Source organism: Helianthus annuus, chromosome 8 (assembly GCF_002127325.2).
Source record: "Helianthus annuus cultivar XRQ/B chromosome 8, HanXRQr2.0-SUNRISE, whole genome shotgun sequence".
Lineage (NCBI taxonomy): Eukaryota > Viridiplantae > Streptophyta > Magnoliopsida > Asterales > Asteraceae > Helianthus > Helianthus annuus.
This window is the reverse complement of record NC_035440.2, coordinates 110111098-110122555: the sequence shown is the minus strand read 5'-3', so window position 1 is coordinate 110122555 and position 11458 is coordinate 110111098. Positions and strand designations below refer to the sequence as shown.

General features: G+C 37.3%; 1 protein-coding gene across 1 annotated transcript; it reads left to right on the top strand.

Moving 5' to 3' along the window:
- Positions 1–9959: 9959 nt before the first annotated feature.
- Positions 9960–10508, top strand: LOC110870511. The gene has a single exon (XM_022119688.1). The coding sequence runs from the start codon at positions 9960–9962 to the stop codon at positions 10506–10508; it is 549 nt and encodes a 182-aa protein (XP_021975380.1).
- The last annotated feature ends 950 nt before the right edge of the window (positions 10509–11458 follow it).

Sequence of the window (11458 nt, the reverse complement as noted above, 5' to 3'; positions counted from 1 at the left end):
CTACTTATCGTGCTCTTCCGAGAATGTACTCAGCTCGTTGCCCGTTATTATTGTTTACCGAGTTAAAGAACTATGGTCTGAAACCTTTTCGTTTTTTTAACTCTTGGATGGAGCGGGATGATTTTGGTAACATGATTGTAAGAAGTAATGATGAGTTCCATGGGGAGGGTGAACCTGATGTGCAATTGATGAATAAATTCAAGAAGATGAGGGCTAGTATTAATGAATGGAGGGAGGTCATCGGGAATATATAGATGGAGGAGGAACTCGGTTTAAAAAAAGAAATGGAGGATATGGATAAGAAATTGGAAGAAAAGGATTTGAGTGAAGAAGAATATTGGATTAGAACTGAGTGTAAAAACGGCTGCTGGAAATGGAGAGGTACAAACATAGCGACTTATGTCAAAAAGCTAGAAATAAATGGACAGAGATGGGGGATGATAACTCTCATTATTTTAATGGTATTATCAATAAAAGAAGGGTTAGCAATAGTATTCCAGGTTTGATGATAGAAGGAGTGTGGGTTACAAAACCTACGCTTGTAAAGCAGCATGTCTTTAATTTTTTTAAAGAGCGGTTTGATGAGAAGGTTAAGGTTCGGCCAAAAATTTGGTGTTTTGAAATCAAACAGGTGTCTCAAACGGATAAAGAAATGCTCACGGCATCTTTTACTCAAGGGGAAATTAAAGAGGCGGTATTTAGTTGTGGAGATGACAAAGCGCCAGGTCCTGACGACTTTAATTTTTGGTTTTGTCAAGAAAACTAAACTGGTCATTGTTTGCTAGCGATTTTTGATATCTTGAATGATTTATGAGCATGGGCTTATTTATAAGGATGTGGGAGCCTCTTTCATCACGCTTATTCCTAAGGGTAAGAATCCGGTAGGGTTGGGGGAATACAGGCCTACTAATTTGATAGGTATTGTTAGTAAAGTTATTTCAAAAATTCTTGCGAACCATTTAAAGCTTGTGATGGGTAACATAATCTCAGAGTCGCAATCTGCGTTTTTGAATGGTAGATACATTTTGGATGGGCCTCTGATTATAAATGAGATTATGGTGTGGGCTAAAAAGAATAGTAAAAGGCTTTTTGTAATGAAAATTGATTTTGAGAAGTCATATGATAACGTCAATTGGAATTTTCTTATTGATGTCAAAAAACAAATGGGGTTTCCCGACAGATGGTGTATGTGGATTAGGGGTGTGTTAGCTTCAGCTTCGTCTTTTGTTTTGGTCAATGGCTCTCCTACATTTATGTTTAATTGCTCGAAAGGTATTAGACAGGGAGATCCTATTTCGTCGTTTATGTTTATTATTGTTTTGGAAGCTTTTGCTGGTGTTCGGAAAGCAGCCTTATTGGATTTATTCAAATATATTAGTTTACCAAATGGAGGTCCTAGTTATCTCATTTTCTATATGTGGATGATGCCTTGTTTATGGGGGATTGGTCGTTCGGTAATGTGGAGACGATTACTAGATTGCTGAGAGTTTCCAATCTTTGTTCAGGATTGAAAATAAACTTATTAAAATCTAACTTGTTTGGAGTGGGTGTGGGTAACCAAGAAGTGGAAGATATGGCGGCCATTTTGGGGTGTAAGGTGGGTAATATTCCTTTGTGTATTTGGGTGTTAAGGTGGGCGCCAACATGAACAGAATTAGTTACTGGGATCCGGTCGTGGAGGTTGTTCGGAGTCGTTTATCTAAGTGGAAAGCTTCTGTTTTGTCTATAGGGGGAGAGTCACATTGATTAAGTTGGTGTTGGAAAGCCTTCCTTCTTATTACTTTTCCGTGTTCAGAGCGCCTGTTAAAGTTATCAGCAATTTAGAAGTTTTGATTAAGAAATTCTTGTTGGGTAGTAGTGAAGGGATAAATAAAATTCATTGGGTGGCTTGGTGTCCAGCCCCCGACCCCTACCACGGGAGCGGGCACCGCGAGCATCCAGATGGGTGGTATCGGTGTTTATTAATTTGGCAGCGGAATACATTAGGACCGTAGTTAGGAAATATTTTTATCAGAGTAAAAAACCAAACTTTTATAATGATTATTTATTGGGATAAAACCCAAGTTCATATGACAATACATTCGTAGGGATAAACCCTAATTATCGAAAACAAAACTTCTTATTTATTTAGGTAACTTTTATAGCCACTTTTCCAAGCCTTCAGTGCTCTCCAGCTGGCTTCCATTGGCTTTCACATTATGTTACCTGAAACACGTTTTAAAAACATTTTATCAGCAAGAAATACAGCAAGAAATACTGGCGAGTGCATCCCAGTTTAATCAAAACAATTTTTATCACTTTACGGTATTGAGGGCATCCCGCAATTACATTTGTTTATATCTACTCAATTACTCATTCAGTACTGTCAACTTGACCTGTGGGTCATATTACCCATTGGCTAACTCTTTGTCCAATGGTAACGTCTTTCATATTTTGTATACAAAACCCCAACATACCGGCAATAATTGTAGAATCACAAATACTCAATTACTGTTAAGTGTAATTTAAAACATTTAAGGTTTTGGTAAAACATTTTGACTCATAAAAGATTTACAAAAAGGTGGCAAAAAGCAGATGTACTCACATTGTTGATTTAGGTAAAACTAAAGCTTCCTGGTGATTCTCCTGGTTATTATTTATTAAAATCAAACAATGCACACGTGTTAATAAAATAACCCAAATCACATTAACCGTACAACTCGAGACAAAATTCCAATGACTGAGTCGGGCAGAGCCGACATGCATTACGGAATCCTAGATCAATCGAGTGTGACATGAGACAAAATTCTAATAACTGAGTCGGGCAGAGCCGACATGCATTACGGAATCCTAGATCGATTGTGTAGGGTAACAACTGGGTTATAGTACTTACAACGAGGTAGAGCTTCGCTATATAGTGGGTATTATGCCCGGGTATTATTTCTACTATTCAGAATTTAGAGAGAATTCAGGAAATGAACGATTGATCAAATGAGCCGAAGCCCTCTATTTATAGGCTGGTCGACCACTCTCTCACGCCCCACGAGAGATACAGCTAGGGCCTTCGCGGTCCGCGAGAGCCTGATAGGCGGCTGTAGGCCCGTTGAGTCAAGGGGTAGGCTTGGTGAGTCATTTGCCAAGTGGCACTATGACTTGTCCGACAAACAATGGCAGTCGCGCCCCGCGACAGACCAAGGGGTCTTGGTTGTGGCCCGCGAGCGACACCTGAAATTTGTTTTTCTTGATTTTTCTAAGTGTAGGGCTATTTCGGGTCCGTTTCTCGCGTACGGGGTATATTTAGGAACATTTAGGGGTGTCCAAAAATATTTTTTTAGGAGGGTTGTTATATCCTCCCCACCTTGTTTTGGATCTCGTCCTCGAGATCTATTGGAATAGGTGTGGGTATTTCCTTTGCATCTCTGATTGGAGTTCCCAAGTATATTCTGGTCCTCTCTTGGAATCCCATTTTACTTTGACCAGACATCTCTTGTGCTTGAGATTCTTGATCTTTCTATCTTCAATCTGAACGGGTTTCTCGATAAACTTAAGTTTCTCATTTACCTCTATGTCCTTAAGAGGTATCACTAACGATTCGTCTGCTAAACACTTTTTGAGATTACATACATGAAACACATCATGTATTCCTGCCATTTCCTCTGGCAGTTGTAGCTGATAGGCTACAGGTCCTATTCTTCTAATAATCTCAAAAGGTCCAACATACCTGGGGCTTAGCTTTCCTCTTTTAACGAATCTGACTACACCTTTCCATGGAGAAACCTTTAATAACACCTTACCTCCTATTTGAAATTCTAAAGGTTTTCATATGTTATCTCCATAACTCTTTTGACGATCACGTGCTGCTTTTAATCTTTCCTCGACTTGAATTATCATATCTGTCATTTCTTGCACTATCTCTGGTCCAGATAATTGTTTTTTCTCCAATTTCTGCCCAACAGACTGGAGTTCTGCACTTTCGTCCATACAGTGCTTCAAATGGTGCAGCATTAATGCTAGTATGATAGCTGTTATTGTAGGAAAATTCTATTAATGGTAAATGGTCGTCCCAATTTCCTCCGAAATCAATTACACAGGCTCTAAGCATATCTTCCATCGTTTGCAATATCCTTTTTCATTCTTATCCACCAGAAATTCTTTCTTAGATCTTGATACATCTTATCACTTCCGGGATGTATCGTATACTTAGACTTATGAGCTTCTTCTAGAATTCTGTAGCGTAGGTTTCCTTGTTTAGGTATCCACATCCTTTCCTTATGGAACTTCCAAATTCCATCTGTTCCTTCTAATTCCTTAATCATTCCTTTTAAATTTTCAGCATCGTACTTGATTGCTGTTTTCTGTACTTCTCTGATTTGCTCATTTAAATCTACTTGTAGATTTAATCTGAGAGAACGTACTCGTTTCGACTTTTCATGATATTTTCGACTTAAAGCATCAGCTACTACATTAGCTTTTCTAGCATGATACTGGATATCACAATCATAATCGCTAAGAACTTCCATCCAGCGTCTCTGTCTCATATTTAATTCTTTTTGCCTAAAAATATACCTTAAACTCTTATGATCGGTGAAGACAAAAAATTTATTTCCATATAAATAGTGTCTCCAAATCTTAAGGGCAAAAATTATGGCTCCTAATTCTAGATCATGGGTTGTGTAATTTTCTTCATGTTTCTTAAGTTGTCTAGAGGCATAAGCTATAACCTTTTGACGTTGCATTAACACACATCCATATCCTAATTTAGACGTATCACAATAGACTATAAAGTTCTCAGTTCCTTCTGGTAATGCGAGTATGGGTGCGTTGGCTAATCTTTGTTTAAGAATCTTAAAAGCTTCTTCCTGTTTCGGTCCCCATTCAAACTTAATTGATTTGCAGGTTAGTTTGGTCAAAGGAATGGCTATTCTAGAAAAATCTCGAATAAACTGTCTATAATAACCTGCGACTCCAAGAAAGCTTCTTACTTCCATTGGTGATTCAGGGACTTTCCACTTAGTAATTGCCTCGATCTTTGTAGGATCCACATGAATTCCTTCATGATTAACCAGATGTCTAAGGAACTGCACTTCTTGTAACCAAAATTCACATTTTGAGAATTTGGCATAAAGCTTTTCTTTTCTAAAAAATGTCAGAAGTGTATGCAGATGCGCTGCATGTTCCTCTTTACTCTTAGAGTAAATTAGAATATCATCTATAAAGACAATTATGAATTTATCTAGGCATGGTTTACATATCCTGTTCATCATGTCCATAAATGCGGCTGGGGCATTAGTTAAACCAAATGGCATGACGGTAAATTCATAACGACCATATCTTGTTCTGAAAGCAGTTTTAGGAATGTCCTCTTCCTGTACTTTCAATTGATGATATCCTGAGCGTAAGTCGATCTTAGAAAAGAATCGAGCTCCTTGAAGTTGATCGAACAGATCATTGATTCTCGGTAGTGGGTACCGATTCTTAATCGTAACCTTGTTCAAGTCTCAGTAATCATTGCACATACGCATCGATCCGTCTTTCTTCTTAACGAAGAACACCAGTGCTCCCACTGTGATGAACTTGGTTGTATAAAACCTTTGTCAAGAAGTTCGTCCAGTTGTTTCTTCAGTTCCTGCATTTCCGTTGGTGCTAATCGGTATGGTGCTTTGGCAATCGGTGTCGTTCTTGGTATTAGGTGAATTCTAAATTCAACCTCTCTATCAGGCGGTAATCCAGGTAACTTTTCTAGAAAAACGTCTGAGAAATTAATTATTACAGGAATATCTTTTAATTCTTTTCCTTTAGTATTAATGACTACGGAAATCATATATACTATTCCTCCCTTAATTGTGATCTTTTAATCAAAACAAGAAATACTGGTGAGTGTATCCCAGTTTAATCAAAACAATTTTTATCACTTTACAGTATTGAGGGCATCTCGCAATTACATTTGTTTATATCAACTCAATTACTCATTCAGTACTGTCAACCTGACCTGTGGGTCATATTACCCATTGGCTAACTCTTTGTCCAATGGTAACGTCTTTCATATTTTGTATACAAAACCCCAACAAACCGGCAATAATTGTAGAATCACAAATACTCAATTACTGTTAAGTGTAATTTAAAACATTTGAGGTTTTGGTAAAACATTTTGACTCACAAAAGATTTACAAAAAGGTGGCAAAAAGCAGATGTACTCACATTGTTGATTTAGGTAAAACTAAAGCTTCCTGGTGATTCTCCTGGTTATTATTTATTAAATCAAACAATGCACACGTGTTAGTAAAATAACCAAAATCACATTAACCGTACAACTCGAGACATAATTCCAATGACTTAGTCAGGAAGAGCCGACATGCATTACGGAATCCTAGATCAATCAATTGTGACACGAGACAGAATTCCAATAACTGAGTCGGGCAGAGCCGACATGCATTACGGAATCCTAGATCAATTGTGTAGGGTAACAGCAGGGTTATAGTACTTACAATGAGGCAGAGCTTCGCTATATAGTGGGTATTATGCCCGGGTATTATTTCTACTATTCAGAATTTTGAGAGAGAATTCGGGAAATGAACGATTGATCAAATGAGCCGAAGCCCTCTATTTATAGGCTGGTCGACCTGTAACGCCCTGCTTCTTCGTACCTTCCATAATTAGCAGGTCTTGCTTGTATTTCTATTTTTTGAAGTCTTGAGTTCTTGTAATCATTCTTTCGTTGTAATCGTTGTAAAAATCCGAGACTTGAATCATAAATAAAATTCTTATTTCTTTAGATTCGTGTTATACATACTTCATACATGCTCGTACGTTTAATTTCGTGAAACATTTGATACATATTCGTAATTCTTGGAAACTTTGTACTAATCTTGCAAATACGTGGAAGTTGTGAATAATACGTCTCTTGAATGCATACGATACTAAAATACGACATTCATACGCTTAATTATACTTAGCTTATGTTAATCATACTTATTTCTTTCTTATAATATGCTTATATGTCGAGAATGGCCCTTGAAATACTTAAAAACCCTAAAGTACAAACTTTAGGGGCCAAAATGTCCATCTCTGAAACTTGTTCACGCAACAGACCAGGCTCATGGCCCGTGACCCGGCCTTGCCTGTGTCTTCGCACCCCACGAGGAACCGGAATCCAAGACCAGCTCAACAGCTTACAGGATTGGGTGGTTTTGTTGGTTTTGTTGCTTCCAAAGTGTGTTTTTAGCATTAATTAAGTCACCTAACCAACCCCTAACCTTTCCTATAAAACCCAAGTGCATTTCAAGCATTTTTCACTTTCTTTACACCCTCTAATCACTCTCAAACACACACAAATCGCAGCTGAATTCAGTGAACAAGACAGATTCATACCTTCATACAAAAGTGAGCATAACTCACTTATTTCTTAACGTTTTTGCTTAATTCTTTTTTCTACTTACTTGGATTAACCTTAGCAACGTTTCCATAGGTTTCCCTAGAAAACCAGAGCCTGGATTGTCGCCAAAAAGGCTCCAAAGTGGACTGATGTTTCTGTTTTGAATCAAACTTTGTTAAATCTGGTTTAAACTTGGGTTATCTCATCTCAAACCTATGTCCTTATGCTTATAACCACATCTATGGTTAGTTTGGATTAAAAACAAGGTTGAGACATGTAAAATTAGAGGTGTAAACCTTACAAACTTTTTGTTTGTTCAAGGGTTTAACCCACAAGTGATGTTCAAGCCTAAAGCTTGATGATTGTGTGATTTGGGATTAGCTTGGGCTATCCTACTTGAAAATCCACACATTGCTTGATGTTTTATCATAGATTAGTTGTCTTATTTCCCTTCTTATTGTACGTTCATGACCCTCCTTGAATGTTCATAACATCAAGTGTAGTGGTGAACACCTAGAGGTACCTAAATGGAGGACTTGTTCTTTCTACCTCCTACATGACTTCTATGACGCAAAAGAGGTTGCTAAATGGAGTATTCATACTCCTACCTCATGCTTGAACTATTGGATTTATTAACATATTACATAACCTATCTAATACTTATATATATATATATATATATACTATATTCGAACCTTTGATGATGAATTTGTGTTCATTCGTCAAAGTACTAGATTACATCATCTAAGACCTAATAACTTGTTATGATTCTAATGGGTATTCTACCCATGAAAACATTTTAACACTTGAGGGTTTATAGTGTAAAAACAAGTATTATGTGTTAAAGATGATTACTTTCTTATGTTTATGTTCACATGTTTTTAATTCCCAATCTTTACTCCACCGTTATACTCCAATATTCATACATCTTGTTTCTTTGTGTAGAAGGACTTGGTGTTCCAACCTCCCACAACAACAACTCTCTCGCGGATTTATCAGTGGAAGCTTGCAAAACCGTGAGTACACTTGACCCATTTACCTTTAAAAACACTTTGGGTTGTAACATGTTATTATACAAACTTCACACTCACATACTTAAAACATACTTTATGATCTCAATCCGTTATACATGCTACTTGTTTACTTAGGTTCATGCTAGATTTTACATGCTTTTTGTCATTAACTTTGCTAAGCCCTCAACTTAACATATATAGCGCCATAGGAGTAGCACATCACACGTCGGGGTCTTGTTAAGTCTTTATTCTAAAAAAGGTCTCGTTACTTTTGTGGCGACGGATGCTAAATACTAGTGGACACTTGGGTTTGACGTATTGTTATGCATGCTAGTTACCTTGTTTACAAATTGCCATGTGGATTCGAGAAAATGCTTTTATACTTATGCTATACTTATTTAAACCTTGTGTACTCGCCTTCGCTTTTGCATTGAACTTTATTTTAAACATGTTACAGGTTGAGGATGATGATTGCTATAAAATGAAGTAGTGACGATGCTTAGATACACATATAGACGTACTAGATTTAATATGTTGTATCAAATTTTCTTATTGTTATGTTTGGAACATGTTGTTATTTGAAATTTATGTAATGTTTGACAATTTGAAATTATGAAATGAAACGGGTTTATTAAATATTGTCACAAATAGTGTAAATAGTGTTATGAAGCCTCTTGCAATCTCGTTTTCGTCTCATCCCGATGTTTCCGCCATCGGTTGGGGTGTGACACGACCACTCTCTCGCGCCACGCGAGAGATACAGCTAGGGCCTTCGCGACCCGCGAGAGCCTGAAAGGCGGCTGTAGGCCCGGTGAGTCAAGGGGTAGGCTTGGTGAGTCATGTGCCACGTGGCACTATGACTTGTCTGACAAACAAGGGCAGTCATGCCCCGCGACAGACCAAGGGGTCTTGGTCGCGGCCCACGAGCGACACCTGAAATTTGTTTTTCTTGATTTTTCTAAGTGTAGGGTTATTTCGGGTCCGTTTCTTGCGTACGGGGTATATTTAGGATCGTTTAGGGGTGTCCAAAAATTTTTTTAGGAGGGTTGTTATACTTGGGATAGGGTTACTTGTCCCAAAAATAAAAGAGGGTTGGGTTTATCAAAGTTAGAATGGTGCAATAAGTCGCTCTTAGCTAAATGGATTTGGCGATATCGTAATGAAAACAAGGTTTGTGGAAGATGGTTATTTAGGCGCTTCATGGTGGACCTAGAAGATGTGAAGTATTGCCGTCTAATGCTCGGTTAGCTTCAAATTGGAATTCGGTGGTGCGTCTTGAAAAGAGCTGGAAGTTGGGCGGGAGATGAATCACCGATAGGATCAAAGGCGTGACTGGGGATGGTAAACAAGTTAGGTTCTGGTTGGATGTATGGGTGGGAGATGAACCACTTAAGAGTATGTATCCACATTTGTTTCGTTTAGAAGCTGATAAAGATGACGTGTGTTTGAGAGATTGAAGCATCGGACGGATCGGGGAGTTTGGGCTTGGAATTGGAAGCGGTAGCCAGTCTGAGGAGGAAATTTTGCAGCTGCAGGAGTGCTGCGCGGATATTGATCAGGTCCGGCTAAATGCGGTTGCAGATTCTTGGCGTTGGATGGGTCTGAAAGATGAGGGATTCTCTGTTGCGTCTGTTAAACAGGTTCTGAAACATGGAAATCTACACTGCGGTGAAGACTATTTAATGTGGTGTAAATGGGTGCCGAGTAAGTGTAACATATTCATGTGGAGAGCCATTTTGGATCATCTGCCGTCGAAGAGGGCGTTGGGAAGAAGAAATATTGTGGTGGAAGATCCGATGTGTTCTTTCTGTGGAGCGGCTAAGGAAATAACGGAGCATTTGTTCACGGCGTGTATGTTGGCTTCGAATGTTTGGCATGCGCTATCTACATGGTGTAATATTCCGGAGATTTATGCTTTTTCGGTTTATGATTTATCAAAAATTCACAAACATGCAAGGGTTTCAAGAATAAAGGCGGAAGTGGTTAAAGGTTTGATCATGATTGCGTGTTGGAAAATATGGAAGGCTAGGAACGAGAAGATTTTTCAACATCGTACAAGCAACGCTCGAGACATAGTGGAGGTTAAAGGTTATTTGTGGTTTAAACATAGGCAAAAGCGTATTTGTATAGAGTGGGACAATTAGTGGTGTTTTAACTTGATGTAATTGGTTGTTTTGGTTTACTGTCTCTCCTCGAGACAGGAGATTTTTCTTGGTGGCGTTAATGAAGTATATTTTTCAAAAAAAAAGTAAATAATTTTTTGCTCGATCACCATCTAAGTCTAAGTGAGTTGTTTGTTGAGCTTGAATTTCCTTTCTCGTATCATGAGTTTGAGACGATTTAACTTTAAAAAATAAAAAATTTGAAATGTTAATGTGAACTATTAATCCTTACATTAAAGGTAATTCTGAAATATGTATCATATCTTTATAATTTTTCAATTCAATGAAATATGTATCATATCTTTATAATTTTTTCAATTCAAGCCGGCTCCTTAATTATATTTGAAAAAAAAAAATCTTTATAATTTTTTCAATTCAAGCCGGCTCCTTAATTATATTTGAAAAAAAAAAAGTTAAAAATAAGGCGGCTAAGAATCTTTTTATAAGTTAGTTATGTTTAAAAATTGATAAATACGACTAAGCATACAATTTTGACATGAAAATTACGTGGTCATTATTTGTGAATCGGTCTCACTTGTATTAAAATTTAAAAGGGATCTTCTTTTGATTCTCATGTACTTGGTCATATGTTTGGTCTTATTTAACAACTTAATATTTTTTAATTCCTATGTAATAAACAACGTATATTTAAAAAAAAGTTGATAAAACAGTGATTAAAAATTTAAAATTTGGAATATTTAGTACATTGAAAAACAAATTTACAAAAGAAAGTTTGTTGATATATAATGTGAAGGTTTGATGCATCATATGAAGGTTCTAATGCCACTAAATCAAATATAATGGTTTTTATGTCACCAAATTAGAAGTAAGATTAGATGCCATCAATACATAAGCTAGTTTCATATGCTAGCATGTTGTGTTCATGTATGATCCACAAGAGTTGGCAAATATTAAAGAAGATGAGTCATGAG

What these genes read in the sequence shown, in the direction of transcription:
- LOC110870511 (XM_022119688.1), top strand. Translation starts at nt 9,960, where the DNA reads ATGGGTCTGAAAGATGAGGGATTCTCTGTTGCGTCTGTTAAACAGGTT.